General features: G+C 42.4%; 1 protein-coding gene across 4 annotated transcripts in view; it reads right to left on the bottom strand.

The window, feature by feature from the left end:
- Positions 1-26,089, bottom strand: part of LOC129825956 (serine-rich coiled-coil domain-containing protein 1-like) — a 102,678-nt gene extending 76,589 nt beyond the window's left edge. Inside the window, exons 1-5 of one of the 4 annotated variants that reach the window (XM_055886125.1) lie at positions 25,957-26,089; positions 18,491-19,742; positions 16,377-16,570; positions 10,293-10,383; positions 7,060-7,180 (exon numbers count right to left, since the gene is read on the bottom strand). In XM_055886125.1, coding sequence (XP_055742100.1) covers positions 7,060-7,180; positions 10,293-10,383; positions 16,377-16,570; positions 18,491-19,721 — 1,637 coding nt within the window. In that variant the 5' untranslated portion in view covers positions 19,722-19,742; positions 25,957-26,089. Of the gene's footprint in view, positions 1-7,059; positions 7,181-10,292; positions 10,384-16,376; positions 16,571-18,490; positions 19,743-22,883; positions 23,171-25,956 lie in introns of those variants that run through there. The other 3 variants (XM_055886126.1, XM_055886124.1, XM_055886127.1) reach the window with 3 other exon arrangements.
- Between the last annotated feature and the right edge of the window lie 452 nt (positions 26,090-26,541).

The raw sequence follows: 26,541 nt of genomic DNA, 5'->3' as shown, positions 1-26,541 counted from the left end.
GGTTCTGATAGTAATTCCCCTGTTTCAGATTCAATAGTTGCTGTATCAGCTAATTGGTCATTACTGCTTAGCTTGTTGGGCAGTAAACAACTGGGACGATTACCATAGTTGAGTCCAACTCAATGGATGGCAAATTCGGCTCTCTGTCTTTTCAATAAATTAAGTTCGGTCTTGACTTTGGAAAGAATAATAGCTACCTGGTCTGAATTTTTGTTGTTGTTACCACTAACGCTGTTAATATTTCCAATTCTGATATCTTCCATAATTGTGATTTATTCAACCCAGATACAAATGCAGTTGCATTATTTTTTATAAAACATTTGGTGGCATCCAATAGAATCCACGAGTCATTGAATGAAATGGATCATTATACATTAATTTAGTTCAATTTAAAATTGATGACAGAATGTAGGACTTTGTAGTAATGAAACGTTGAAACGCCATCTTTGTGGCTCTTTTAGGAGATTCGGACATTTGTAATTGGCAGTAGTAGGCGTGATGATTGGACAAGCTCACATGTCTAATTTCTATTTTGCTGGCTTTAGAAAATAGAAGTGTAGATAGATTTTATATTATTTGAGAAAATGTTTTATGCCTGTTTAAGTAGAAAGTGGATTTGTTTGCTTCTGGATTATGTGCTTGGTTGCATGTGGATTGTAGTTGGTCTTATTATATTTGTACCCCATGTCCAAAATGGCATTCATGTCTGTTCCAATAACCAGATGGAATTCAGTTAATTCCAACAATATGCTGTTCAGAGAATCAAAAAACTTTGGATCATATGAATTTGGACTGTGCACATTAATAAAAGCAATTCTCTTTCCATTATGGATGCATTTTAGAAAAGTGATTCTGCGTTCTTGGTCTTCGCCCTTTACCCAAGATGGTGATTTTGAGTTTCATTATGATTACAGCTTTTGTTTGAGGCTGATGAAAAAGCAGCCAGATTGTAGAAATGGTTCTGCACTCTATGTGCGTCCTTATGACGCAGGTGTTTCTTGTTATATGAATATGGTTTCTTGCTAGGATATCAAGACAGCTGGAACAGGTGATAGGGGACAATTTAGGCCTTCCAAATTCCAAAAGAGAATAGCTAGCATTGGAAAATTAATTAGATGACAAAATTGTGATCATTAGTGTTATAAGCCAATGGATGTGTACAAAAAGCAGGACCCACAGGGAAACTCACCCATTGGTTCTTCCCCACCCAGAAAACCTCCCTGTAAACCATTCCCCCGCCCCCTCCACTCCCCCACTATCATTACCGGGCTGCAGCATAACAGAGAGTGTCAGCCTTATACATGGAGTCTCTTAGGAGCATATTTTTTGTCTTTAGGTATGACATTTTTTTACAAATTAAAACAAAATAGGTAACAATTTTCAGACCTTTACAGTATCGTTAGCAAACCTCATAAGTTACGGTGGGTAATGAAGAAAAGTAAATAACAGATATGCAAGCCTAAACCGTCAAATAGGATACGGTGGCTGTAGCAGCAATAGTTCTTAATCCATTGTCATCTATTATTAGCAATATCGTTTATATGACTAACATATATTTGCCCTTGACATTTTTATTAAGCATTTAAGTGCTACATACTATGTAAAAAAGAGGATATGTGAGCAAGAAATGCAGTCTAAACAATAATTCATCATGGCCTGTAGGCCAAGTCCTCCCTGGGAGATAAATTCAATAGCCTGCCCGAAATGAATGGGGACATCAATAATACATTTATAAAAAATTATAAAAACAATTGTGTACTAGCCCATAAGGGACTCTCATTAGCAGTAGCAAAAGAACTTGGAGGGGAATAACTTCCACCTTACACTCAGTGGTCAGTTTATTAGGTACACCATCCCGTTCACAAAAATGGCTCGCTCCTAAAGACAGTGAGTCACATGGCTGTGGCTTGCTATATAAAGCAGGCAGACAGCTATTCAGTCACTGTTCAATTGAACGTTTGAATGGGCAAAGCGTTTGACCTAAGCAACTTTGAGCGTGGTATGATCGTCAGTGCGTGGCATGCCTGTTCCAGTATGTGGGCTTTTCTGGGCTTTTCACGCACAACAGTCAGCAGCAATCCTGTGGGTGGAAAAAATTGCAAGAATCGTGCAAGCTAACAGGCGGGCCACAAACAGGCAAATAACGGCACAGTACAACAGTAATGTGCAGAACGGCCATTTGGAATGCATAATTCATGGGTCCTTGTCACAGATGGGCTATTTCAGCCACACCTGGTTCCACTCCTATCAGCTAAAAACAAGAATCAGCTACCGTGTGCACGCGATCACCAACACCGGACAATTGAGGAGTCTGGCGAATTGATCTGTCGAATCCTGGTTCCTATTGCATCATGCTGATGGCAGAGTCCTGCCTGGTGTCAACGGTACAGGCTGGTGGCAGTGGTGTAATGGTGTGGCAAATGTTTTTCCGGACCAGGTTAGGTCCCTTGATAGCAATTGAGCAACGATTGAATGCTACACCTTGAAGAATCCATACCCCGAATAATTCAGGCTGTGCTGGAGACAAAGGGGGGTCCGACCCAGTACTAGGTGTACCTAATAAACTGGCCAGTGTATATTGCCATATTTTGCCCATGTAGGGATTCAATGCCACAAAAGCCCCAGAAGGAAGCAGCCCCAGTCCGTGTGGAACATCAATAGATTGTACATTGTTTATTAATTGGCATTGTCACTGTGTTAATATTCTCCTGTTGAGCCAGTCATAATCGGGTTCCATCATACTCGTCCCCTTGTGTGTTGGGTTTGATGTGATTCTTGAAGTCTTGAGCTTCCTTGGCAGTGGAGAATGTGTGTGTTGTGTTCTGGAAGGTCAAGATGAGTTTTGCTGGGTAGATGAAGCGGCATCTCAAATTTAGCTTGTGTAGCAGGGATCTTACCTCGTTGTAGGTCGCCCCCTCTGTTTTAGTGTCGGCACTCAGGATGCTGATCCTATTCTATGCATAGATCAGAGCCCCCGATTCCACCGCAAGGCGAACAATTCACTGTTTGACTTCAACTGTGGAATTGTATAATCATACAACAAGAGACATTCTGGAGAGGACCCGTGCGGTGCGCAATGTTAATTAGCAGCATGGGACCCAGCTTCTCCTGCCCGAACAGTTCATTGAAAAGATTGCTCATGAAAGAAGTGGGGTTGCCCGCTTCCATGACAGTTTCAAGTCCTATAACCCACACATTGAATTTACGGAATAATTTAAGTGATTCTGTTTTCTCTTTTAGGAGAATGATTACCCCTTCTAGCTTAGCTAGAAGTCATGGAGTCACACATGTCGCATTTTACATTTTCAGAATTATTATTGTTGAACATAAGACTAAAAACACCATAAAATCAGCTCCACATTTAATTTCGGAAAATCTGTTCCCAAGTATTCCCACGCATAATACGTGATCGTATACAAAAGTAAGCACGGTTTGAAACGATTATGTTTGAATCAAATATTATATCGGTTTGGGCTTCTTGCGGTCCATTTGCAGTCTACTAATTATTTGTAATTGTTTCCGGCCTCCCGACCATTCCCTCATGAATAAATCAGCCCGTGGCGGAATCAAGTTGATGATCCCTGCTTTAGGTGGCTTGGTGTTTCCGATGCGGGATGCGGAGATGGATTAGGTCGTTGGTCGGGTCGATTCTCTCACCGGCTCCTGTGCCCTCTGTCGCCAGTTACGGGAGGCTACTCAAAGAGAGAGGGTGACCAGGTTCTGTGGGTATCCCCCCGCCTCCTGTCTGCCTTGGTTAAGCACGGCTTGCCTCTCTTCCCAGAAGGCTCCGGGTCCCACTTCGGTGATCCGGTCCTATGTAGACTATCGAGACCAGGCTAACTAACAAACATGTGCTAGCCAGGTTATCCAAATTGCCGAGGCGAGCTAGCTACTACAAGATATTCTGACTTCCTAAAGTTGGACGTGCTTGGGTAGCTGTCTTGTTTAGTATATGTAGCTAGCTTTAATATATGTAGCTAGCTTTAATTTTGTTTATTCAAAAGACGTCCCGTGCTGTGGTCAAAGAGGCTAGACTAGAAGCTTCATCATGGCTAACGTCAGCTAGCATGCATAACTTCAGGTGAATGAAGCTTACTAGATTTCACCCAGCATTATGCCAATCACATTCCTATTTCCAATTTCTGGAGTCGGAGGGAGTGGGGCTTGTGGGTACTTCTGATGAGGAAACAGCCTCCGAGCACTTGGCTTGGATAACCCCCGGAGCAAGGGGCCTTAGAAGGGGTCTGCGCGACCGATGAGTCCCTCCACAAAAACATTACTGTGACGTCAGTGCCACCACGTTTGGTTACGGCCAAACGGAGTGCTATGTCATCCATTGCTGGAGCCCCTTGAGTCCATAAGGGGCTGGGCTTCATCCAGGGCATACAGTCTCATGGAAGCACAACTTAGTTTGGAAGCGTGTTCAAGGAGTGAGAGTAATAAGTTGGGTGATTCGCTCTCTGTCCACAAGAGGGCACTACTCCTGCATAGGTGGCTCATTATTACGATTCATTGCCGATTCCTGCCTGTAGCTCACTAGTCCCTATGAGGTGCTTAGTTCAGCTCTTTTTCTGGTTTAAAGAAAACCTAGACACTGAAAATGGGACATCAGCCTGGATCAGATCTATTGGGGCAGTAAGCAAATTGAATTGGGTCTAGGGTGTCAGATAAGGATCATATCACCTCTACCTTGTCTCTCAAAGCACTTCATGATGACAGAAGTGAGTGCTACGGGGCAATAATAATTTAGTTCAGTTTACCTTTCCTTTCTTGGGTACAGGAACAAGTGTGTGTGTAACACTGTGTGGATGTGTGTAACACTGCTTGTTCCCTTGACTCTGCTGCCATCACCTTTGAAAAGATGCAAGGTGAGAGGGACAAGCTGAATGGGAGGACTAAAAACTCAGACTATCTATCGTCTTGTAATGAAACTACATAAAATGTCGGTGATATGGGCACAAGGGCACATGAAAGTACAGATCCTTTAGGTTGATGGTGGTAAATCTAATCACTGAAATGCACAGACTGTGACAGCCGCTGATTTGAGAGCATTTTGAAAGTGCAAACTCTGAGATGCTTGCTGAGGACAAGTCTAGAACGGGGCATAAAGTCCCGACCCCTTTGCTTTTTTCTATCCCCGGAGAGGGTGTCCAGGTTCCAGCTCTGCATAGCCCAAATTTGGTTGAGGTGCACAGTATGTTTTCGCCAGTCCATGCGTCTACTGGGGATGATGGCTTCTATGAAAGTGTACATTCCCCTGGGATTACTACTACGTTAACCATGCGCTTGGATGCATCTCGCCACCTAGACCGGTTGATTCAGTTGCCCACAACATGCCTTCAGCACTGGCCTAGTGGAGGGATCCCCGGCTACTGTCACAAGCGGTTCTCAGGGGCCAGGCGTTGTTCCGCAATATGATCACGACCGACACTTCGCACCAAGGGTGGGGCGAGTTGTGCAAGTGTTACTCACTTCAGTGTCACAGAGTGCCCGGCATATCAATTACCTGGAACTTCTGATGATGTACATGGCGCTCAGGCACCTCCCACGTTTTTCGGGCCGGCATGTGCTGGTTAGATCCATCAACATGACGACAGTTGCATACTCAACAGGCAGGGGGGGATACAGTCCCTCCCCCTCCTTGCTGCGGAGCAGTGCGCATTTGCTGTCACTTTTGGTGATGTATGTTCCCGGTTGCCTCAACTCGGGTGCAGATCTGCTATCTCATAGGGAGGGCTGATAATTCATTCTTGTGGCTGGGAGGGTTTATCATTGATTCTTGTAGCTTCCCGTTGGACCAGGCAGCCTAGGTTCACGGAAACCATTCACCTTTAAAGCGGACCTGTCATCCCAGGGCGCACAGGCAGGTTTGGCATGTGAGGCCAGAGATTTGGTTCCTATGGGCCTGTCCATGAGAGGGCCAATCTAATGGCTAGAGGTTTACCTCCGAATGTCATTGCTACCGTTCAGTACGCAAGGGCGCCCTCCACGAGAGCTGTATGCACATACAGTTGAAGTCGGAAGTTTACATGCACTTAGGTTGGGTTCATTAAAACTTGTTTTTCAAACACATAGTTTTGACAAGTCAGTAAGGACTTTGCGCATGACAAGTAATTTTGTTGTGTTTGTGTATGTATGTATGTATGTATGTATGTTGTGTATGCCATTCATTCATTGTCAGTTAGAGACAGAGTAGGACCCAAGAGCATAATCAGTGCTCTAACTCCCCCTTGCGCTGGTCTGGAGCAATGAAGTTGTGACGCAGGGTACCGTACTAAACCACAAATTACCTCTAATTCCCGCAGCATAATCACTAAACTTTAAGTGGAGCAAACACTGTACAACACCAATTTGGCCCAACGCCGCCAGTTCCTGGGCTCTGTGAAGAGTGCTATTAAATTGAAGGAATGAAACCAAGCCTCACACTTATCGCCTGTGGAAGGTGGGGCTTCCAGTGAGACACAGATTACATTGGCCTTGTCAGGCATGATTACAACCGAAGACGTGAAAGTGCAACTCCCCATAGTATGTTGTACCTCGTTTCCCTCCTTCAGGGAACAATAGTTATAGTCAGAACGTTACATTCATGTCCATGGGGTACACATAGCATGTTACACATTAATCGCAATAATCTCCATCAGCGTTTCCTGCTAGGCCACATCAAAAGGCTTCTCTAATAAAAAACAATTAAGATAGCAATGCTTTAGTTGCAATGAGAATTTTATCCATGCCTGTTCGTGGCTCTCATTGTTCTACCTAATCAGTTCCACCCCTGGAAGGAAGCGTTTGGCGCTAATGGCTTTGTGTGATAGCGGCTTCCTATATAGAGCAATGGGACTTTCTGTTAAGGAGTTGTAATGAGCCTTCCTTCCTTTCTGCATGGAAATACAGTGACTGCTCACTGTTGGGAATGTGTGAAGGATGAGTGATAGCTGTAGTGAATGTTATAAGTGTAAGTGTGGGTCTAAGTGTAGTGTAGGTGGAGAGCTGTAGTGAGCATTATAGGTGTAGTGAGAGCTGTAGTATGATGTACTAGGTATAGATGCAGGGCTCTCTCACCTGTGGATGATGGTGGTGTCTCTGGCCTCCCTGCCAGGGATCCTGTCTACATTGGGCTCCAGTGGGGAGTGCATCAGGTTCAGGCAGGATGCTAGGGACTGGCTGGAGTCCTCTCGGAATACTACACACACACACAAAACCATTGAGTCAATGCCATGTGGCGCAACAGGCTTGCGTTTACAGAGTTGACAACATGCTTAGAGTAGTCCACCCTGGACAATATGCTATAACGAGTGTTGTTAGTATTTAAAAGCGAACACTATACTACAGAAATCAAATATTTCCTTTACATTCACAGTGCAGAGTAAAATACACAATGGCATCTGTTTTAACGTTTCATTAATGCAGAAACTACTAAGAAAACAGTTTTGACAATCAGAAATAACCAGATCTTTAAAAAAGGGTTGTGGATTTGCTCAGTTTCAAGGTAAAACTGAATGTGGCTCAGCTCAGCAGCCCATAAATTGCTGTGAAACTGCCTGGTTCTTAATAAAAATGCCAAGCAGCAACCTGAGAGCACTAAAACAGGAGCATCCATGCATTTGTGTGTGTGTGTGTGTGTGTGTGTGCTTTAATTTGAGTTAGTGTGAGAGACTTTCCACTTAATTCTCTCTTTCAGTAAGTCACATCGTCACTTCACTTTAAGTGTGCGATTTATCAATTCTTTGCAGGGATTTCACAGCACAGTCTGAACCTTTTAGGCTAGTATACAGTGCATTCGTAAAGTATTCAGACTTTCCATATTTTGTTACATAACAGCCTTATTCTAAAAAAAAAAAATGTTTTACTTTTTTTTTTTTTTTTTTACAATTCTTAAACAATTCATCAATCTACACACAATACCCCATAATGACAAAGCGAAAACAGGCTTGTTGAAGTATTTGCAAATCTATTAAAAATAAACAGAAATAACTTATTTACATAAGTATTCAGATGCTTTGCTATAAGACTCGAAATTGAGCTCAAGTGCATCCTGTTTCCATTGATCATCCTTGAGAGGTTTCTACATCTTGATTGAGTCAATTGATTAGACATGATTTGGAAAGGCACACACATGTCTATATAAGGTCTCACAGTTGACAGCGCATGTCAGAGCAAAAACCAAGCCATGAGGTCGAAGGAATTGTCCGTAGAGCTCCGAGACAGGATTGTGTCGAGGCACAGATCTGGGGAAGGGTACCAAAACATTTCTGCAGCATTGAGGGTCCAAGAACACAGTGGCCTCCATCATTCTTAAATGGAAGACGTTTCGAAGCACCAACACTCTTCCTAAGATGGCCAACCAGCCAAACGGAGCAATCGGGGGAGAAGGGCCTTTGTCTGGGATGAGACCAAGAACCTGATTGTCACTCTGACAAAGCTCCAGAGTTCCTCTGTGGAAATGGGAGAACTTTCCAGAAGGACAACCATCTCTGCAGAATTACACCAAATTAGGCCTTTATAGTAGAGTAGCCAGACAGAAGCCACTCCTCAGTAAAAGGCACCTAAAGGACTCTCATGGTCTGATAAAACCAAGTTTGAGCTCTTTGGCCTGAATGCCAAGTGTCACGTCTGGAGGAAACCTGGCACCATCCCTACGGAGATGCATGGTGGTGGCAGCATCATGCTGTGGGGATGTTTTCAGCGGCAGGGACGACTAGTTAGGATCGAGGGAAAGATGAACGGAGCAAGGTACAGAAAGATCCTTCATGAAAACCTGCTCCAGAGTACTCAGGACCTCAGACTTGGGTGACGGTTTACCTTCCAACAGGACAACGACCCTAAGCACACAGCCAAGATAACGCAGGAGTGGCTTTGTGAGAAATCTCTGAACGTCCTTGAGCGGCCCAGTCAGAGCCCGGACTTGAACTCGATCAAACATTTCTGGAGATACCTGAAAATAGCTGTGCAGCAACGCACCCCATCCAACCTGACAGAGCTTGAGAGAATCTGCAGAGAAAAATGGGAGAAACCCCCCAATACAGTTGTGCCAAGCCATTACAGTTGTGCTCAAGTCTTCACTGCCATGAAGGTGCTTCAACAAAGTACTGAGTAAAGGGTCTGAATAGTTATGTAAATGTGAGTTTTTCTTCATTTATACATTTGCAATCATTTCTAAAAACCTGTTTTTGCTTTGTCATTATGTGTGTAGATTGATGCGGGGGAAAAAACAATTTATTCCATTTTTAAAATAAGGCTGTAACGTAACAAAATGTAGAAAAAGTCAAGGGGTCCGAATACTTTCCAAATGCACTGTATAAAGAAAAAACGTACTATGCAAAAAAATGTTTTTTTTTATGTGTATTAGCGATGACATCCTGGGAAGCTCTCTGTCTAGAGGCTTTGCCCTCAGTACGTGTTTACTGGTACTTTTGCGTGTTCTGATGCAACCTCCAAAAAGAGGGATGTTAAGAGAATTAAGATTGAAGGTAATTATCCAAGCCGGCGTAGATGTTGCATGCCTAGAGATATGAAAGTCTTGAAAGAACTGACTCAGACCTCCCGTTAGATAAGAGTCAACTAAGGGGCATATCTGGCCTGTTGTCTCCACTCAAGCACATCCTGCTCCTAATAATAGGCTACATCTTTGCGTTCATCTTGCATTCATATAAGGGCAATTAATTGTTTCTCAGTAATTTCTGTTTTGCAATTCTTTACATAATGCATAATATATCTTTAGGATACATAAAAACCAGTGAGGTTATGTCACAAAGTTTGTGAATGTAAGAAAATAAAAACAAATCCTTACAAAAACACTTCCCTATGACGCACTCAACACTTGTTTTAAAATCAGTCTTCTGCTGCTGAGAAAATATTTAAAAATTATCAAAAGCCTTGAGATTTAACCATTTCTGTTGCTAAGTGTTATGAGAATATCAAGGAACTAATGATAGCAATGCTGGGGGAACAAACCATCTGAACTGGCTTAAAACTGTCCTAGCAAGTGTATTTGGTTTAGTTATAGTAGAACTATTCTAAACTTCCTAAATATCTGAGCAAACAAGTTAGTCCTGCTTGAACTTGGGTGTGTCCCTGGATACATATAGAGGTCATTCTAGAATCTCCAAGTTTCCTTGGACAAGTGGCTGAAGTAGAGGAGCAGAGAGGGTGGCTGCGTCCCCAACGGCACCCTATATAGTGCTCTACTTCTGACCAGAGCCTGATGGGTAAAAACAAGTTTGGAATGTAAGGAATAGTGCCATTCGGAATGAAGCCGGTGGATTTGCTGTTGAATGGATTGGGAGTGTCCATACCGTGACGCTGGCGTTGGTCATCAGAGAGATCCAGGTCCAACATCAGGTCATCCTCATCCAGCTCAGACGAGCCCAGATTGTTCAGTACATCCTGAGGACACAATGGAGACATCTGTATGACTCGGTGCGCTGGACACAGTTTAACAACAAGCTTGATGCATGGCACTTTACTTTCAGAGTAGGGTCAGGAGTTGACTATAACTAGAGCCCAGTGTGTTAACTTGTAAGGTTAGGTGGGGGGGGGGGGGGGGGGGGGGGGGGGGGATCTGGCACTATACAGACATATACAGGTAACTGCCAAAATAAAGGAAACACCAACATAAAGTGTCTTAATAGGGAGTTGGGCCACCACGAGCCAGAACAGCTTCAATGCACCCTGGCATAGATTCTATAAGTGTCTGGGACTCTATTGGAGGGATGCGACACTATTCTTCCATGAGAAATTCCATAATTTGGTGTTTTGTTGATGGTGGTGGAAAACAGTCTCAGGAGCCGCGCCAGAATCTCCCATTAGTGTTAAATTGGGTTGAGATCTTGTGAAAGACGGCCATGGCATATGGTTTACATCGTTTTCATGCTCATCAAACCATTCAGTGACCACTTGTGCCCTGTGGATGGGGGCATTGCCATTCTATGGGGGCATAGCCATAGTAGCCAAAATAATGGCCTGCCCAGCATTTTTAAATTGCTTAATTAACTCAGGAACCACACCTGAGTGGAAGCACCTGCTTTCAATATACTTTATATCCCTCATTAACTCAAGTGTTTCCATTATACTAGAGATCTAGAGACAAACTTAAAACATAAGAGGACTTCATAAACGCTTCGTTATAGGTCACTGTTTGCATTGACATTTTGTACAGTACCAGTCAAAAGTTTGGACACACCAACTCATTCAAGGGTTTTTCTTTATTTTTACTATTTTATACATTGAAGAATAATAGTGAAGACATCAAAACTATGAAACACATATGAAGTCATGTAGTAACCAAAACCGTGTTTAACAAATCAAAATATATTTCAAAGTAGCCACACTTTGCCTTGATGACAGCTTTGCACACTCTTGGCATTTTCTCAACCAGCTTCATAAGGTTCACCTGGAATGCATTTCAATTAACAGGTGTCTTGTTAAAAATAAATGTGTGTTATTTAATGTGTTAATGTGTTTGAGCCAATCAGTTGAGTTGTGACAAGGTAGAGCTGGTATACAGAAGATAGCCCTATTTGGTAAAAGACCAAGTCCATATTAAAGCAAGAAACGCTAAAACTAGAAAGACATAGGTCAGTCAATTCTGAAAATTGCAAGAACTTTGAAAGCTTCTTCAAGTGCAGTCGCAAAAACCATCAAGTGCTATGATGAAATTGCCTTTCATGAGGACCGCCACAGGAAAGGAAGACTGAGTTACCTATACTCCAGAGGATAAGTTTATTAGAGTTACCAGCCTCAGATTGCAGCCCAAATAAATGCTTCAAAGAGTTCAAGTAACAGACACATCTCAACATCAACTGTTCAGAGGAGTCTGCGTGAATCAGGCCTTCATGGCCAAATGCTGCATAGAAACCCCTACTAAAGGACACCGATAAGAAGAAGAGATTGCTTGGGCCAAGAAATATGAGCACTGGACATTAGACCGGTGGAAATCTGTCCTTTGGTCTGATTTTTGGTTCCAACCGCAGTGTCTTCATGAGACGCAGAGTAGGTGAACGGATTATCTCTGCATGTGTGGTTCCCACAGTGATGCATGGAGGTGGAGGTGTGATAGTGTCACCAGCAAAGCTCTATCTGTGATTTATTTAGAATTCAAGGCACACTTACACAGCATGCCTACCACAGCATTCTGCAGCGATACGCCATCCCACCTGGTTTGCGCTTATTGGGACTATCATTTGTTTTTCAACAGGACAATGACCCTTACACCCCCAGGCTGTGTAAGGGCTATTTGACCAAGGAGGAGAGTGATGGAGTGCTGCGTCAGATGACCTGGCCTCCACAATCACCAACATCAACCCAATTTAGATGGTTTGGGTTGAGTTGGACCGCAGAGTGAAGGAAAACCAGTCAACAAGTGCTCAGCATATATGGGAACAAGACTGTTGGAAAAGCATTCCTCATGAAGCTGGTTAAGATAATGCCAAGAATGTACAAAACTGTCATCAAGGCAAAGGGTGGCTACTTTGAAGAATCGCAAATATATTTAGATTTGTTTAGCACTTTTTTGGTTACTACATGATTCCATATGTGTTATTTCATAGTTTTGATGTCTTCACTATTATTCTACAATGTAGATAACAGTAAAAATAAAGAAAAACCTTTGACTGGTACTGTATGTATTTTAAGGGTTCATTCATGGCTGTACTGGATCCATAACGGGTCACCAAAGCAAAGGTTATTAAAATCCAATCTCATAATCAATGATCTTATCCATTGAGATTTTGAAGCCATTGACCCAGTAAACATTGATGACATTTTCAAAGACATCCACTTCTAAGCAGTGGTTGAGGAATCATGTACATGACCGACCCCTTCTCCTTTTGTCATGTTTCAAAGGGATACACTGCCATCTTGTGGCGGTACACAGAAAAATGGTTACCATTGTTGGTCTGTTGGTAAAAATTTGAAGGAAATATCCAAGGTGCACAGGAAATGCAGAAGCTAGAAAATATGAATTACCTACAAAATATCTAAGCGATTCTTATGGACAAGGTTAAAGGTAGGGTAAAAAAATAAAAAAAATAAAAAGGATTTCATATCATTTGGATAACATTGAGAGATAAATGTGATGCAGTTATCACTGGTAAATCACACAATTCCAGGAAGATGGATGTGTACTACTAACTAGCCAAAATGTCACCGTAGTGTACCACATATCCAACAAAATATGTTAATGGGCAAAGAAACCTATTTTACTCATCTTGTAATTACTTTTTAGTGGTGTCGTCACCATACTGCACACAGAGACATACAAATGGTATCCACGAGTACATCCGACTTAGGGTAAGTAGAAAAACGGTTGCCAGAATCTCTACAGTATCCCTTTAAAGTTGGGTACATCAATGTGAATCAGAACCAGGCAGTGTCATTATGTCCAAACAAAGCTCATGTTGTCCACTGTCATAACGTTCTTAATAGCCAGTATCCCTTTAAGACTATAATTGGTCTAAGAAGCATTCTCAATCGAGATTCTCAATTGAAGGTTTAATCTGTGCCTGGGAAACTGACCCTAAATGTCAAGCTCAAGTCAAGTGTAAGAGCATCTGCATAAAGTATAATACCTTTGAAGGAAATGATTAGCCTCCACTTATGAAGAGGTAATATAGCCCTTATGCTCAACTAAGGTGTTCTCAAGTACTAGTTATTGGAACAGGGAGTCAGTCCTCACCCACTGTTGTAAAATTACATCTATTATATACATAATTTGGAGCTAAATTAGCGTGTTAAATGTCATCCCCCAGTAATAGATGTGTATTAAAACTCCTTCACTGTGCAAGCTCTGACCTTTTTTACAGAGCAATAATGTTTGAGTGAGTAACTTCATGCTAATAGAGATTTAAAAACTGTGGCTCGTTAAAACAAGGATCTATTTCATCAATGCCAACCTCAGTAATATGGAAAACATTCAGAATAAGCAGGTGTCTCTTATTCTGCACATAGAAAGACTTTGGGTCAGTAGATATTATACATTTTGTGCCTGTGGAGTTAATTCAAGAGGACCAATAGAGAAAAATGTGCCGTTGTAGAGGTCCAGACTCCAGGGGTGTATTGGTTGACCGAGAGGCATTGTGTCAACTATTAACTTGGTCCGGGCCAGATGCTCGTGCTAGCAAACTTGCGACATTGTATAAAATATTCCGGGCCCTTAGTTTCCCACGCCAGTGAGCTCAGGACAGACACAGCTGTAAGCTATTTGCACAAGGGATAACAAGTAATCAGGTAGGCCTATTTTATGATGTTTCCACCAAATCAGAGCATGACATTTTTCCCCCTTTCATGCTGAGTGGTTATGGAAAGGGAGAGAGCTCTAAAGACTTTGTTGAGGAACTATTGTCATTATCAATGGATGTAAAAACAGACTTGACTCGCTGTTTGAGGCGAAGAAAACATTACTTTGAGAAGCTCCACAGTGATGGTGAGTTAAGTCAATCAGAAATAGTATCAGATCCCCAAATGGGCACATTTATAAGCTTACATTTGCACACAGGACAGGTAGCCTAGGCCTACTTCTATGCGTAATCTGGTGCACGTCCTTACTCAAGATTGTCAGGGGCGCTCTAAACAAAAGACAATGAATAAATTGACAACTGGATAATAGAATGAAATAAACCACTACTTTTTTTAATCATAAGTGTAGCCTAGGTTGTGCGCTCTGCAAACTACGTGTCCACTCCTACAAAGACAAGACAGTAATAATAATATATTGAATGCATTAACAGGAAATTACCATAACCAAATAAATATTGTCGATTAGAAATTATGGTAATTAACGGTAAATATACTACCGGTGATACTGGTGTGCCATTTGCAATGTCTACTCAGACAGGCATGAATCTGACAGGTGTCTCGTGTGCCATCATTTAAAATATATTTTACACTGCTCAACTAAAAAATATATATATTGTCAACCAACAGCCTATCGACCAAACAATCGACCAGACAACTAAATATGGTCAGTCCTAATTAGCGCACACCATAGCAAAACATTTTGCACAGTAATAAAACAAGTGTTTCCTACAGGACAAATTCAAGTAGGTCCCTCCCAGTTTGGCCCATTTGGATCCTAGTGAATAATACACCCCTCATGAGAGTTAAGGAGGGGTTATTCATATAGATAATAATGGACTTAGTTTGCTCCCATTCACACAAAAGATTAGTGTCAAAGTGTGTCACTCAAATAAGTACTCAAATGTTTCCTTACCAGTCTACTACAGGCCAGGGGAGACTACAATTCCCACATATTTTGAAAAATGGGTTGGTTAACAATCTCTGGATGTACAGTATGATGGTTCTTTTTACTAGTTCCTTCAACATCCACACGGTTCTCTAAGCATGTCGTATGAAGTGAATACATGTACCGAACATAATAAAATTTCACTTAAAACAGTTGAGGCACTTTTGCCAGTTTAGAATGATTATATGTATATCTTGTACCCAAAGTGTAAGACAGAGCAGGCATATCCTGTTGGCTGTTGAGTGTATTGTAATTATGACACAGAGAAGGGAGGGATTATCTTCCCAGTATTGCCTTGTACTTGTCCAGAAAACATACTTTAGTCCACCTCTGCATCACCCTTGACTGCTCGTGAAAGCACAAACCTACTCAACAGACAATGGAGAACACTTTAGCGTCTCACTGAAGCTCTACTCGTCGCACTGGATTGCCTTCTGTTATTCCCACAAAGTTAAAAAGAAGCTGGCAAAAAGAGACTAAATTGGTAATACACTCCTACAGCCACACTTCACGATTCTCCACCAGAGCAAAAAACAAGACTGCAGAGTCTGCCGCCACTTAGATTTTATCGACCGCAGACTTAGCCCCACGTATTTCACATGTGCTTTCCTTTCTGGGTATGGAAGATGAGGGTTGTCGAGCCACCTCGAAAATGAAATAGATCTTAGTATAAGCCTGAAAAATGTGGTGCACTACAGCAGTGGTTCCCAAGCTTTTTTGTTTACTGTACCACCAACTGAATTTTGCTCTGCCCGGTGGCGCCCTGTAGTACTTGGTTGGGAACCACTGCATTGCACGATGAGTACTTTCGCTGCAAAAGCATGGGTGTTTACGCAGGCATGTGGATTGGAGTGGCCAGACAGGAAGGAGGCAGGCGCAATCCCTTGAGTGACAAGTTGCTGTCCTGTTGCACTGATCTGCAGCACAGTTAGTGAGATGATTAGTCTGTTTAATTTAGGGCGGTCTGTTATCCCCGTGTGAGAGTGTAATCCAGAGAAGGATGCGGCCATGGACTAAGCTATTTAGTCTACAGTGAGGATCCGCTAGCACCATTGCCAGCTCCCCTGCTGCACTGTCCTCTACTGTAATCCTAGTGTAACTGTGCTGTAGTGAAGTGTAGTGTAGTGTAAACACGTACAAGGCTGCCAAGCTTGGAGGACGACGAGTTGGTCCTCTGTTTCAGCAGCACGCTCCCCTCGGCAGTGCAATGGGGCTCTTTGAGGTTGAGGTGGAGCCCCCGTGGCCCCCCGGCACCCTCCGAGGAGGAACGTAGCCGGCGCTCCATGCGCATCACCTCGTGGTAGGGGCTGGCGCTGCTGCTGCACATGGACACTGTGGAGGGCAGAGCACAAGACACGTGATCATATTTTTGCTGACGTGGAGACAGGGAGCTAGGCAAAGAAGTGGCGAACAGACGAGTAGGCAGACTGTCGAATGCGACACAGACAAACAATTGCAGACTACACGGTGGGGGAAAAACTTAAAAACAAGCAAACAATCAATTGGCTATCACAAGCCTTGGGGCTGGAAGCGATCCAGTGTTTTGCAACAACAGCTTCGGTGAGTTTATGGAAAGAAATTATTTTAGATTACCTTTACACTAATGTAAAGGCATTTTTCCAATATAGTGAGGGAATAAGGCTACTTTCACTAATTGATTGAATTTGGGTTATAGATCTACATCATCACGGAGCACACTTTTCAGGTGCAAGTATAACTACTTACGTGTTATCACCAATACAAAGTAACCTAAGCAACAGACAGACAAGAAATAGGCTTACATCAGAAATGAACAATAACAGTGCTGTGTTAATCATTATGGCTAGCCTAACACTGCCCAAAACCAGTAGACTAGCCAATGCAGTTCACAAACAGTTGTCTTCAGAAAACTATTCAGACATATGGATGTTACAAGCAGTGCCATACTGTTTCAAGTTTGGTATGTGAACGGTGGAGTCTAGTGGGCCGTTTCAGAAAGACACAGGAGGTGTTATCCAGGTGTGACTACAGCCTACAATGTCTTAGGAAACTGCTGTCCATTGGTTAATAAATATACCTTTAAGAGGAAATAGTTCCCACTGTACTGAGAACAGGCACGTGGGCCTAAAATAGTGCTGCTCAACCCCCTAATGAGTCTTGTCGATCTCACTTTGGTACTTTCAACATCATCCAACCAAAGAGTACATAACGTATAGCCTACATTGTAGACCATACCTCTGCCTTCTGAATGTGAAAGCAGTGTAAATTTCAACCGCTTTGAACAGAAAATGTCTATTTGTAGGTGACCGAAAACACAAATTCAGTCTCAAACGGTGGTAGGCAATACTGTGTACAAACACTTTGGCCAAAATATACTGAACAAAAATATAAAACGCAACATGCAACAATTTTTACGATTTTACCGAGTTACAGTTCATATAAGGAAATGAGTCAATTGAAATAAATTCATTAGGCTCTAATCTATGGATTTCACATGACTGGGCAGGTGCGCAGGCATGGGTGGGCCTCGGAGGGCATAGGCCCACCCACTTTGGAGTCAGGGCCAGCCAATCAGAATGAGTTTTTCCCCTACAAAAGGGCTTAATTAAATCAGAAATATTCCTCAGTTTCCTCAGCTGTCCGAGTGGCTGGTCTCAGACAATCCCGCAGGTAAAGAAGCCGGATGTTGAGGGCCTGGGCTGGAGTGGTTATACGTGGTCTGTGGTTGTGATGCCGGTTAGACACTGCCAAATTCTCTAAAACGACATTGGAGGCGGCTTATGGAAGAAAAATGAACAATCAATTCTCTGGCAACAGCTCTGGTGTACATTCCTGCAGTCAGCATGCCAACTGCATACTCCCTCAAAACATCTGTGGCATCGTGAGACAAAACTCCACATTTTAGAGTGGCCTTTTATTGTCCCCAGCACAAAGTGCACCTGTGTAATGATCACGCTGTTTAATCAGCTTCTTGATATGCCACACCTGGCAGGTGGATGGATTGTCTTTGCAAATTAGAAACAGTAAGAGGGACGTGAACAAATTTGTGTTTTTTGTGCATATGAAACATTTCTAGGATCTTTTATTTCAGCTCTTGAAATATGGAACCAACACTTTACATGTTGCGTCTCTATTTTTGTTCAGTGTACATGTCAGTAATTTACAATTAGCTTTTCACAAGAGCAATGCGCCTCCTCTGTATTATCAATGAGTCAATCGCATAGAGATCGATCAGTACTCCGCATGTTATTCAATTAATTGTTCAATTCTTACCTGTGTGGGGTTTCCTCAGGTGACATGACCTGGGTTCATGTCTACCGCAGCACGCTCCCTTGCCTGGTTCCTGGATGAGCACTGTGTTCCTGGACCTCCTCTCAGACTGCTCTGGATTGGAATGGTAGCCTTTACTACGCACTGGGCCTGCCTCGCTCTCACTAGTCTCCGTCTGCGCTGGTCTGACCTCCACCATCACAACATCCTCCTTCTCTTCCCCTTCTTCCTTCTCTTCCTGTGATTGTGTTGGTTGTTCCGGTGGCATTGGTGGTGTTGCAGCTGTTGCTGGTTCTGTGACAGGGACTGCAGTCTCAGACTCTGTGGTGCTGGTGTCTGGCAGTAGGGGCTTGTCTGTGGCAGCTTGGGCAGGCATGAAGAACACCTGGGAGGTAGAGACGACATGGCTGAAGTTGTCTGGCGTGGCGGCGAGGCTGGGGGCAAGCAGCACGTCCACCTCAGACACAGAGTCCTCTGTGATGGGGATATTAAACTCGGAGGGGGTGAGGGCCGTGGTGCGGTCCTCAGACAAAATGGGCGACTGCAGGGAGCTGTCCCCCAGCAGCTCGCCTGGCCACGAGCCCGGGGTACCCCCCGACGTCGGCGGCACTACACTCACCACTGGGGGCTTGCACTGCTCAGTGTTCTTGGAGAAGCGGTGGTGGGCAGAGAAGGACTTGGGCAGCAGCGGTTTCTTCTGCCTGTACGAGCACTTGCTGTCGCCGCTGAAGTCATCCAGATACCCCGAGTCATCGCCCTCGTTGGTACCTGAGCTGATGCAGTTGATGAACACGTTCCTATTGGCCGTGGAGGTCACCTTCTCAAAGTCTTCAGTCTGCGAGCGGGTGATCTTTTTCTGCCGGTGGCCCCCAAAGCCAAAGGAGTGGCGCGTCTTGGCCCGTGGAAGCACAGCGCCATCTTGGAAGCCCAGCGGAGGGTTGTTCTGGCTGCTGTTGGTGTCCTGGGCTGGGTCCAGAGGAGGGGTCTGGATGCGTGGCGGCTCACTGTTCCTCTTGCTGCTGAAGCTGATGGAGGGTGTGCGGAACAGGCTACGGCGCTTGCCCGTGCTGCTGTTGCTGGAGTTGGTGCTGGAGGGGGACGAGGTGTGAACGCCATTGCCCACGCCGGCCGAGGATGGGGAGGAGGGCAACGAGTCCTGCCTCTTACTTATGCTCCGCCTGAAGATGGGCAGCCTGGAGACGAGCGTGGAGCGGCGCGACCCTGATTCGCCCATCAAGGTTCAGCGGCAGTCACTCTGCAAAACAGACATGACACAGTCAGAGAGAAACCACATAACCTCAAACACCACAACCATCATCAGTCTGAAGATGCACTGTCCATTTCCTTGTGTGCATTTCCAAAAGTACCATTTGACAACCTACTGAAACTATTAGGCTACAAGCGTAATGTAATCTACAAAAAAAAAATTGAATATAGTGTACTATATTTATACTCTCTGTAAGATAGAAAGACATGGTATTGTCTAGAGTGACAAAATAGAAGAAATAGGCCAAGTAGCCATTTCAATGCAACAAATCTAACCTATATAGCAGCCTACAGTATTGTCCTCATTCACACATTTCAATTTTAAACTGAGGGAAAAAAATTCCAGAAACCTATAATTAAGAGTAGGCTATACATTCATTGGAATAAGCCATTAGACATGATGGATCACACAACATGTATAGAATTACACAATACCTCATAAATAAAACAATAACTAACTTTACTATAGCCTTATCTTGGCCTATTCAAATAGAATGTTTTGCATATCCCGGCTAAAAATGGCCCACGGGGGTATTATCAAACTTAGAAGCTCTATGAAAAATACAGAGATAGGCTACCTCCAACGCGTTACAGATTGCATGGATGGAGCAAAGTCCCACAGAGAAAAACCAGAGATAGTAAGGTCTATTTTCACTTGGAGTTGAAGATTCAATATGAATGTCTAATAAGCCTAGTCAATTTCAACACAAGTTAGGCTGAGTGTAACTGGAAAGATTGCGTACACAGTACAAAAGCCGCAGAAGAGTCTTAGAACTAGGAGGTCATCGATATTATCAGCCTAACATTAGTGACATCTCAAATACATTTTATTATAATAAGCTACTTGGCAAACAATGTTAATAAATCACACAAGCAATTAATACTCTGTCATGCCCATACTTGACAGTACTGGTGAATAACAACCTGTTTTTTTGGGGGGGGGGGGGGGTATTTCTGATTTCAAAATGAAATCAACATAAACATGCCATAGACAGCATCCCAAATTGCATCCTAAACCCTTTACAGAGCACTACTTTTAATGCTACTGTGTATCACGTGTCCTACTAGGCAAGTCATGTAATGTCTTGGCATGACAAATCTTTCTACAGCTCTCAATTCATGGAAGAACCAAGGTGTGCAAAAGGATGGGTGGTTCCATTTGATTTCAATCACTTTTTGACCGCAGCCCAGTTGATTGGAGCACACATATTTTATAGTAACATTAGAATGGAATATAACAGAATAAAATACAAATAATAGTTTTCCCTTGTCATGGGAATGTGTGGAACCACTGTCATATAAAAATAGTTTTGCTCTTTCATTGGCTAGAAGAGTCCCATCTGATCTCACCTCCCTTCCATCTTTGAGGACATTCATTTCCATTGTTAGAGCGGTTACTTGACTATCTTGTCAATATAATAGAAAATCTTTGTTGGAATCAAATGGAACAACCCGAAAGTGACAGGAGTTCTGACAACACTCGGACTCCCGAGTGGCGCAGCGGTCTAAGGCACTGCATCTCAGTGCAAGAGGCGTCACTACAGTCCCTGGTTCGAATCCAGGCTGAATCACACCCGGACGTGTTTGGGAGTCCCATAGGGCAGCGCACAATTGGCCCAGCGTCATCCAGGTTTGACCGGGGGAGGCAGTTATTGTAAATAAGAATTTTCTCTTAACTGAATAAAAAATTAAAACGCGTAACAATACAAACAAAAAGATACTGTACTATAAATGCTATTGTCTTCATGGAATGCAGGACCTATGCATCTCACTAGGCACATTAGCCATGATGACAAAAAATATGGCTTTTTACCAATTTGTATTCTTTATAATGCCTTTATAAATAATTAAAAATGTGTAAAAAGCCTTATCTTTGGAGTTATAACATGGCTATAGGCACATCATCTCATCTTTAAAAGACTAACTAGGTCTAAAGTTTAATGCAATGCACTAGCTAGGTAATGTTGTCAATCATGCCACAAAAATCCCTTCCAAAAAGGTAATGGAGTAATATGACTACTAGCCTAGCTAGCTAATTCACTGTTGAAAAACACTGACAGTTGTTGCACTGGTGTATATGATGTAGCAAACTACAGCTGCTGTACACATTACTATTAAAATGTTAATGTGGGTATCTTGATAACTCACTAGATGTAATCTGGAGTAACATCATGAGGTAGCTAGTAAATTGTCACCTTGCTATGAATTTAGCCAGCTAGCTAACATTAGCTACAGAGATAAAAAAATATATATATATTGGATATTCGGGGGATATTTGGTTCTCGCTCATCAATAGCTCTTAGACAAAGCGTACCATGACTATGAAAATTATATATTCACAATCTAGGGAGGATGGACAAAAAATAAATATGCTTTTATTTTGTCAATCTATTATTTTCTATTTTTCAATCATCAATAGCTCTTACACAAATCATGCCATAACTATGTAAATGTTACCATAAACAACAAGAAAAACTAAGCAATGTAAATAAATATAAAGTTAATTTTTGTCCATCCTCCCGTGATTTAGAATATATAATTTTCATAGTCATGGCATGTCTTGAATTGAATTGAAGATTGAAAGTGACAACAAAAAAATCCAACACATTTTCTAAATAATAACTGTGGATTTATTTTATTTTACATATTCTCCCCTGATTCGTGAATATATAATTGTTTTGGTCATAGCACGCTTTGCGTAACAGCTACTGAAGATTGAAAGACACCCAGCAATTTTTTTAAAATCTAAATTGATTCAGAATATACCATCTTCATAGTCATGGCATGCTTGGCTTAGTAGCCATTGACCAGAGAAAACCGAATATCCAATATAAAACCAATTTTACCTCCTTACATTCGCTAGCTTCCATATTTGAACGCAGGATGGCAGCTCGAGCTGTCAAACGTCAACGCTGTAAATGCCAATGTCCAAACATAATCTCAATGTTATTTATGGAACGGGCAAATCATGGTCCGGGCAAGTAATTAGGACCAAATACTGCCATAATACAAAAACTACAGACGACTCAAATCTCGCTGTTTTTGGCTGAAAAGAAAGGTGCATGCATGTGTGCGCGAGTCCCGGCGAAGAAGCCGCAGTTAGCTAGTCAAGATAGCAGAAATGTGTTACCTTCAACTGAATTCCAATGTCCAGGCTGCTCCTTCCAATGACAAACGAAGCTTGTCTGAATATATTCAAACCTCTATTGTTTGAATACAGATAGTTTTGCTATATCTGTAAGATTTGCATGTGGCTGCATAGCATGGTTGATTTAATAATCTATCGCACAAATGCACCTCAATGACGTATAATCTCTACCAGCTACACTAAATTAGTACTTCCGGGTCACGGAATTTTGGATTTAAAAAAAAATAAAAGTCACCACGTAATAGTAGAAAAGTGTCAAACCCTGTATTGATTCAGGATATGAAAACATAATTGTCTAAACATTAACAATGACTCATATTTTATAACATGTGCATTAAATGTGGGTTTTAAAACACGTTCAAGGTAAAATAAATGCCCCCAATGTAATATACTGTATAATAAAAGAAGCAATAAGCGGTTGCTGCAACCATTTTTGGATTTAAAAATGCATGATATGTACCCATTGATTCTTGAAGACTATAACTTATAAATGCCTCATGAGCTTAGTTCAATGATTGTACCCCATCAAACCCCAACGTATAAGCTTGTTTTACTCTAAATGTTTATAAACAAAGTACATGTAGCTTTAAAACATGGTTAACACTATAATTTGTATATCATTGACAGCCAAATACATGCATCCATAGCTGTCTATGAATTTAAGAATGGTTAAATTTCTCCAGGCCCACACCTCCGCTTTTCCCCTAAACAATGGGGGGTGCAGCTTTGTTATTGTATTAGCTACTGATTTCCACTAAATACATATTGGCTTACATAGAGCAAAATATTCTAGGTCCCGAAGTAAAAGTAGAGTTTGGATTACTCACTAGGGTCTGTAAAATCTATATATGGTGTTATTTCATGGGGGACTGAGGTCTAAATATCCAGCAACACTTTCTACTCCACCCATTCAATTGGTCCCAATGCAAGACCTCAGTCCCCCATGAAATAACACCATATATAGATTCTACAGACCCTACAGAGTATTCCCAACAACACTTTTGCATCAGCTCATAATAGTTTTTCTTTATAAGCCAATATGTAATGTATAGGCCTACACTACACTGTATTGCATTGGGACCAATGGAATGTGTGTAGTAGAAAGTGCTGTTTGAAATGTAGACCAGTCCCCCAGGAAATAACACCATAGACTATAGTGCTAGATCAGTAGGTTATGTTAGAATATTATGTTCTTTACATTAATTTATTGAATGCTCCAACCATTTCTCAATGTCGTCCCCTTTATATTATTTATCTTATGAAAAGTAGTAATTCGTTTTTTCACCAATGTAGTTATAATTTTGTAACCTAATTTTAACATTAGTCACTATGCAAAGCTGCAAAATTATTGATTTCGGATCATAGCGTTGTACCACTTTTATTTTGAAGCCACAATCGAAAAAACGGAAATCGTAATGTTGCTGCCTTGACGCTAATGTAATCTCTTTGCTTCCTCCTTCCGTATTACACAGCCCACGAGCATGCGTGGCGTGCACCCCTTCTTCCCTGACGACTACGCAGCATCCTCATGAAGCAGGTGATGCGCTGGACCAATTGCTGGCCTGATGATGCTGGCAAGTAACAGTATGGCCACTTACAAAAATTGTACTTCTTTGTCAAATGGAATTTGACCTTGTGTATTGATCAAAATGCAATAACATAGCTACAACAGTTGAACAGTAAGTTACAGGCTATTTAATGCCATCTGTTCTGTAGCTTACCATAATTGCAGGTGTGCCGCCATTCAATCACCCCGTTGCCCTGTCAGGAAACCAAACATAGGCTACCATGAAAGAGCATATTCATAGAATATATCATATTCACATTCTGTATAATTGCATAGGCTTTTTTGCTGTGTTGCATTTTCCACGTGCTGTATTACATTTAGTTTGCTACCATTACTCTTATCTGTACTATTGATTGGATACATCTCACAATGCTCTTGGACACAGGGATGTAACTTGGGGTCATTCGGTGTTTCGGGTCTTTCAACATCAGGCCCCCTCACCAAGGCAACCTAGGGAGAAGCTCAATTGGTTTTGCTCGACTCATATCTCCTCTCTCCTGCTTTGAAAAAGGTAGAGGAGCTGAGGCGAGGAAACATGTGCTTGTATGAAATGAGACTCCTCCATTCCCACTCACCAGGCAAATTACTTTTACAGGAGTGGAATCCCAAATGAAATTTGCAAAGCGATAAAAAACTAAATTTAGCTAGTTGTGCAAGACATTTTATAGATAAAATAATAAGTAGCTAAAACGCTAAAGTAATGTATCGTTTTGAAATATGTGCATGCTTTTTTCCTTCGAGAAAAAAGCTGTGGGTGATTTTTTTATTTTTTTTTTCTTCCGTGCTAGATGTCATAAGGATACTCTTGATCATCAGCTAATAGAGGTGGTGAACAGGCTCCCCTGTTCATCTACTAACAAATTGATACTTGCCTCGAGCACTCGACCACTTATCGTTTCCGGGTCATGGAGGAGAAGACGGAGGAGTTGAGGACTGACTTTTCCCAATTGAGAATCTCCCCTTGCCTTACAGAGATGAAGGGTTGACGCCTTCTCAGTCCTCTCCTCTGCTGCAGTCTGGGGAAATGGGTCCTCTGCTGCAGTCTTCTGGTACCAACTACTGTTTCCAACTACAACATTACTCAAAACACTGTTAGACATCTCAATTTGCACAAAATAGCACCCCCAAAAATATAGAACTACAAGAAACCTGCAGGACCTTCAGAAGTAGATTCCTTTCAGCAGGGGTGTCAAACTCATTCCACAGAGGGCTGAGTGTCTGCAGGTTTCTAGTTTTTCCTTTCAATTAAGACCTAGACAACCAGGTGAGGGGGGGGGGGGGGGGAATGTAGGAATATCATGTCATTTTTTTGGCCAGGATGTGCAGGATCTTTTAAATTCCTGCAGGATAAGGCCAATTAAGCAGGTGTCCTATCAAATATTCCATGCAGAATTTAATCAATCATACAGGATTCCTGCAGGAATTGTTGCCTTTGTTTAGTAACTGTGTAGGTCTTTAGGACTTTTTTGTAAGGGTAGATAATCTTACCTTATCTGTAGAGGCAGTAGCGTGCGTCACATGATGATGATGGCTGGATCGTGGTCTGAGCGGGGAGGAGAAAAGGTACATGGCTTTAAGAGGAGTCTGTGTGTATGTGTAACAGTATAACTTTAGTCCGTCCCCTCGGGCACGAACCTGGGAACCTCTGCACACAACAAGTCACCCACGAAGCATCGTTACCCATCGCTCCACAAAAGCCGCGGCTCTTGCAGAGCAAGGGGAACCACTACTTCAAGGTCTCAAAGCGAGTGACGTCACCGATTGAAACGCTATTAGCGCTCACCACCGCTAACTAGCTAGCCATTTCACATCGGTTACACTCACCCCCCCTTTCGACCTCCTCCTTTTCCGCAGCAACCAGTGATCCGGGTCAACATCATCAATGACGTCACCGATTGAAACGCTATTAGCGCGCACCACCGCTAACTAGCTAGCCATTTCACATCGGTTACATATGCATTTCTTAAAATGTTCCAGTTTTCCATGCCCTGCTACCCCAATTCCCAGTAGAGTGATATGGTGACATGGATTATCAACATTTAGCATTTTCTGTTTGCAAAACCATATTCAAAA

The sequence above is a fragment of the Salvelinus fontinalis genome, chromosome 28, assembly GCF_029448725.1.
Source record: "Salvelinus fontinalis isolate EN_2023a chromosome 28, ASM2944872v1, whole genome shotgun sequence".
Classification (NCBI taxonomy): Eukaryota; Metazoa; Chordata; class Actinopteri; order Salmoniformes; family Salmonidae; genus Salvelinus; species Salvelinus fontinalis.
The sequence above is the reverse complement of the archived record's forward strand: the minus strand, read 5'-3'. Positions and strand labels throughout refer to the sequence as shown.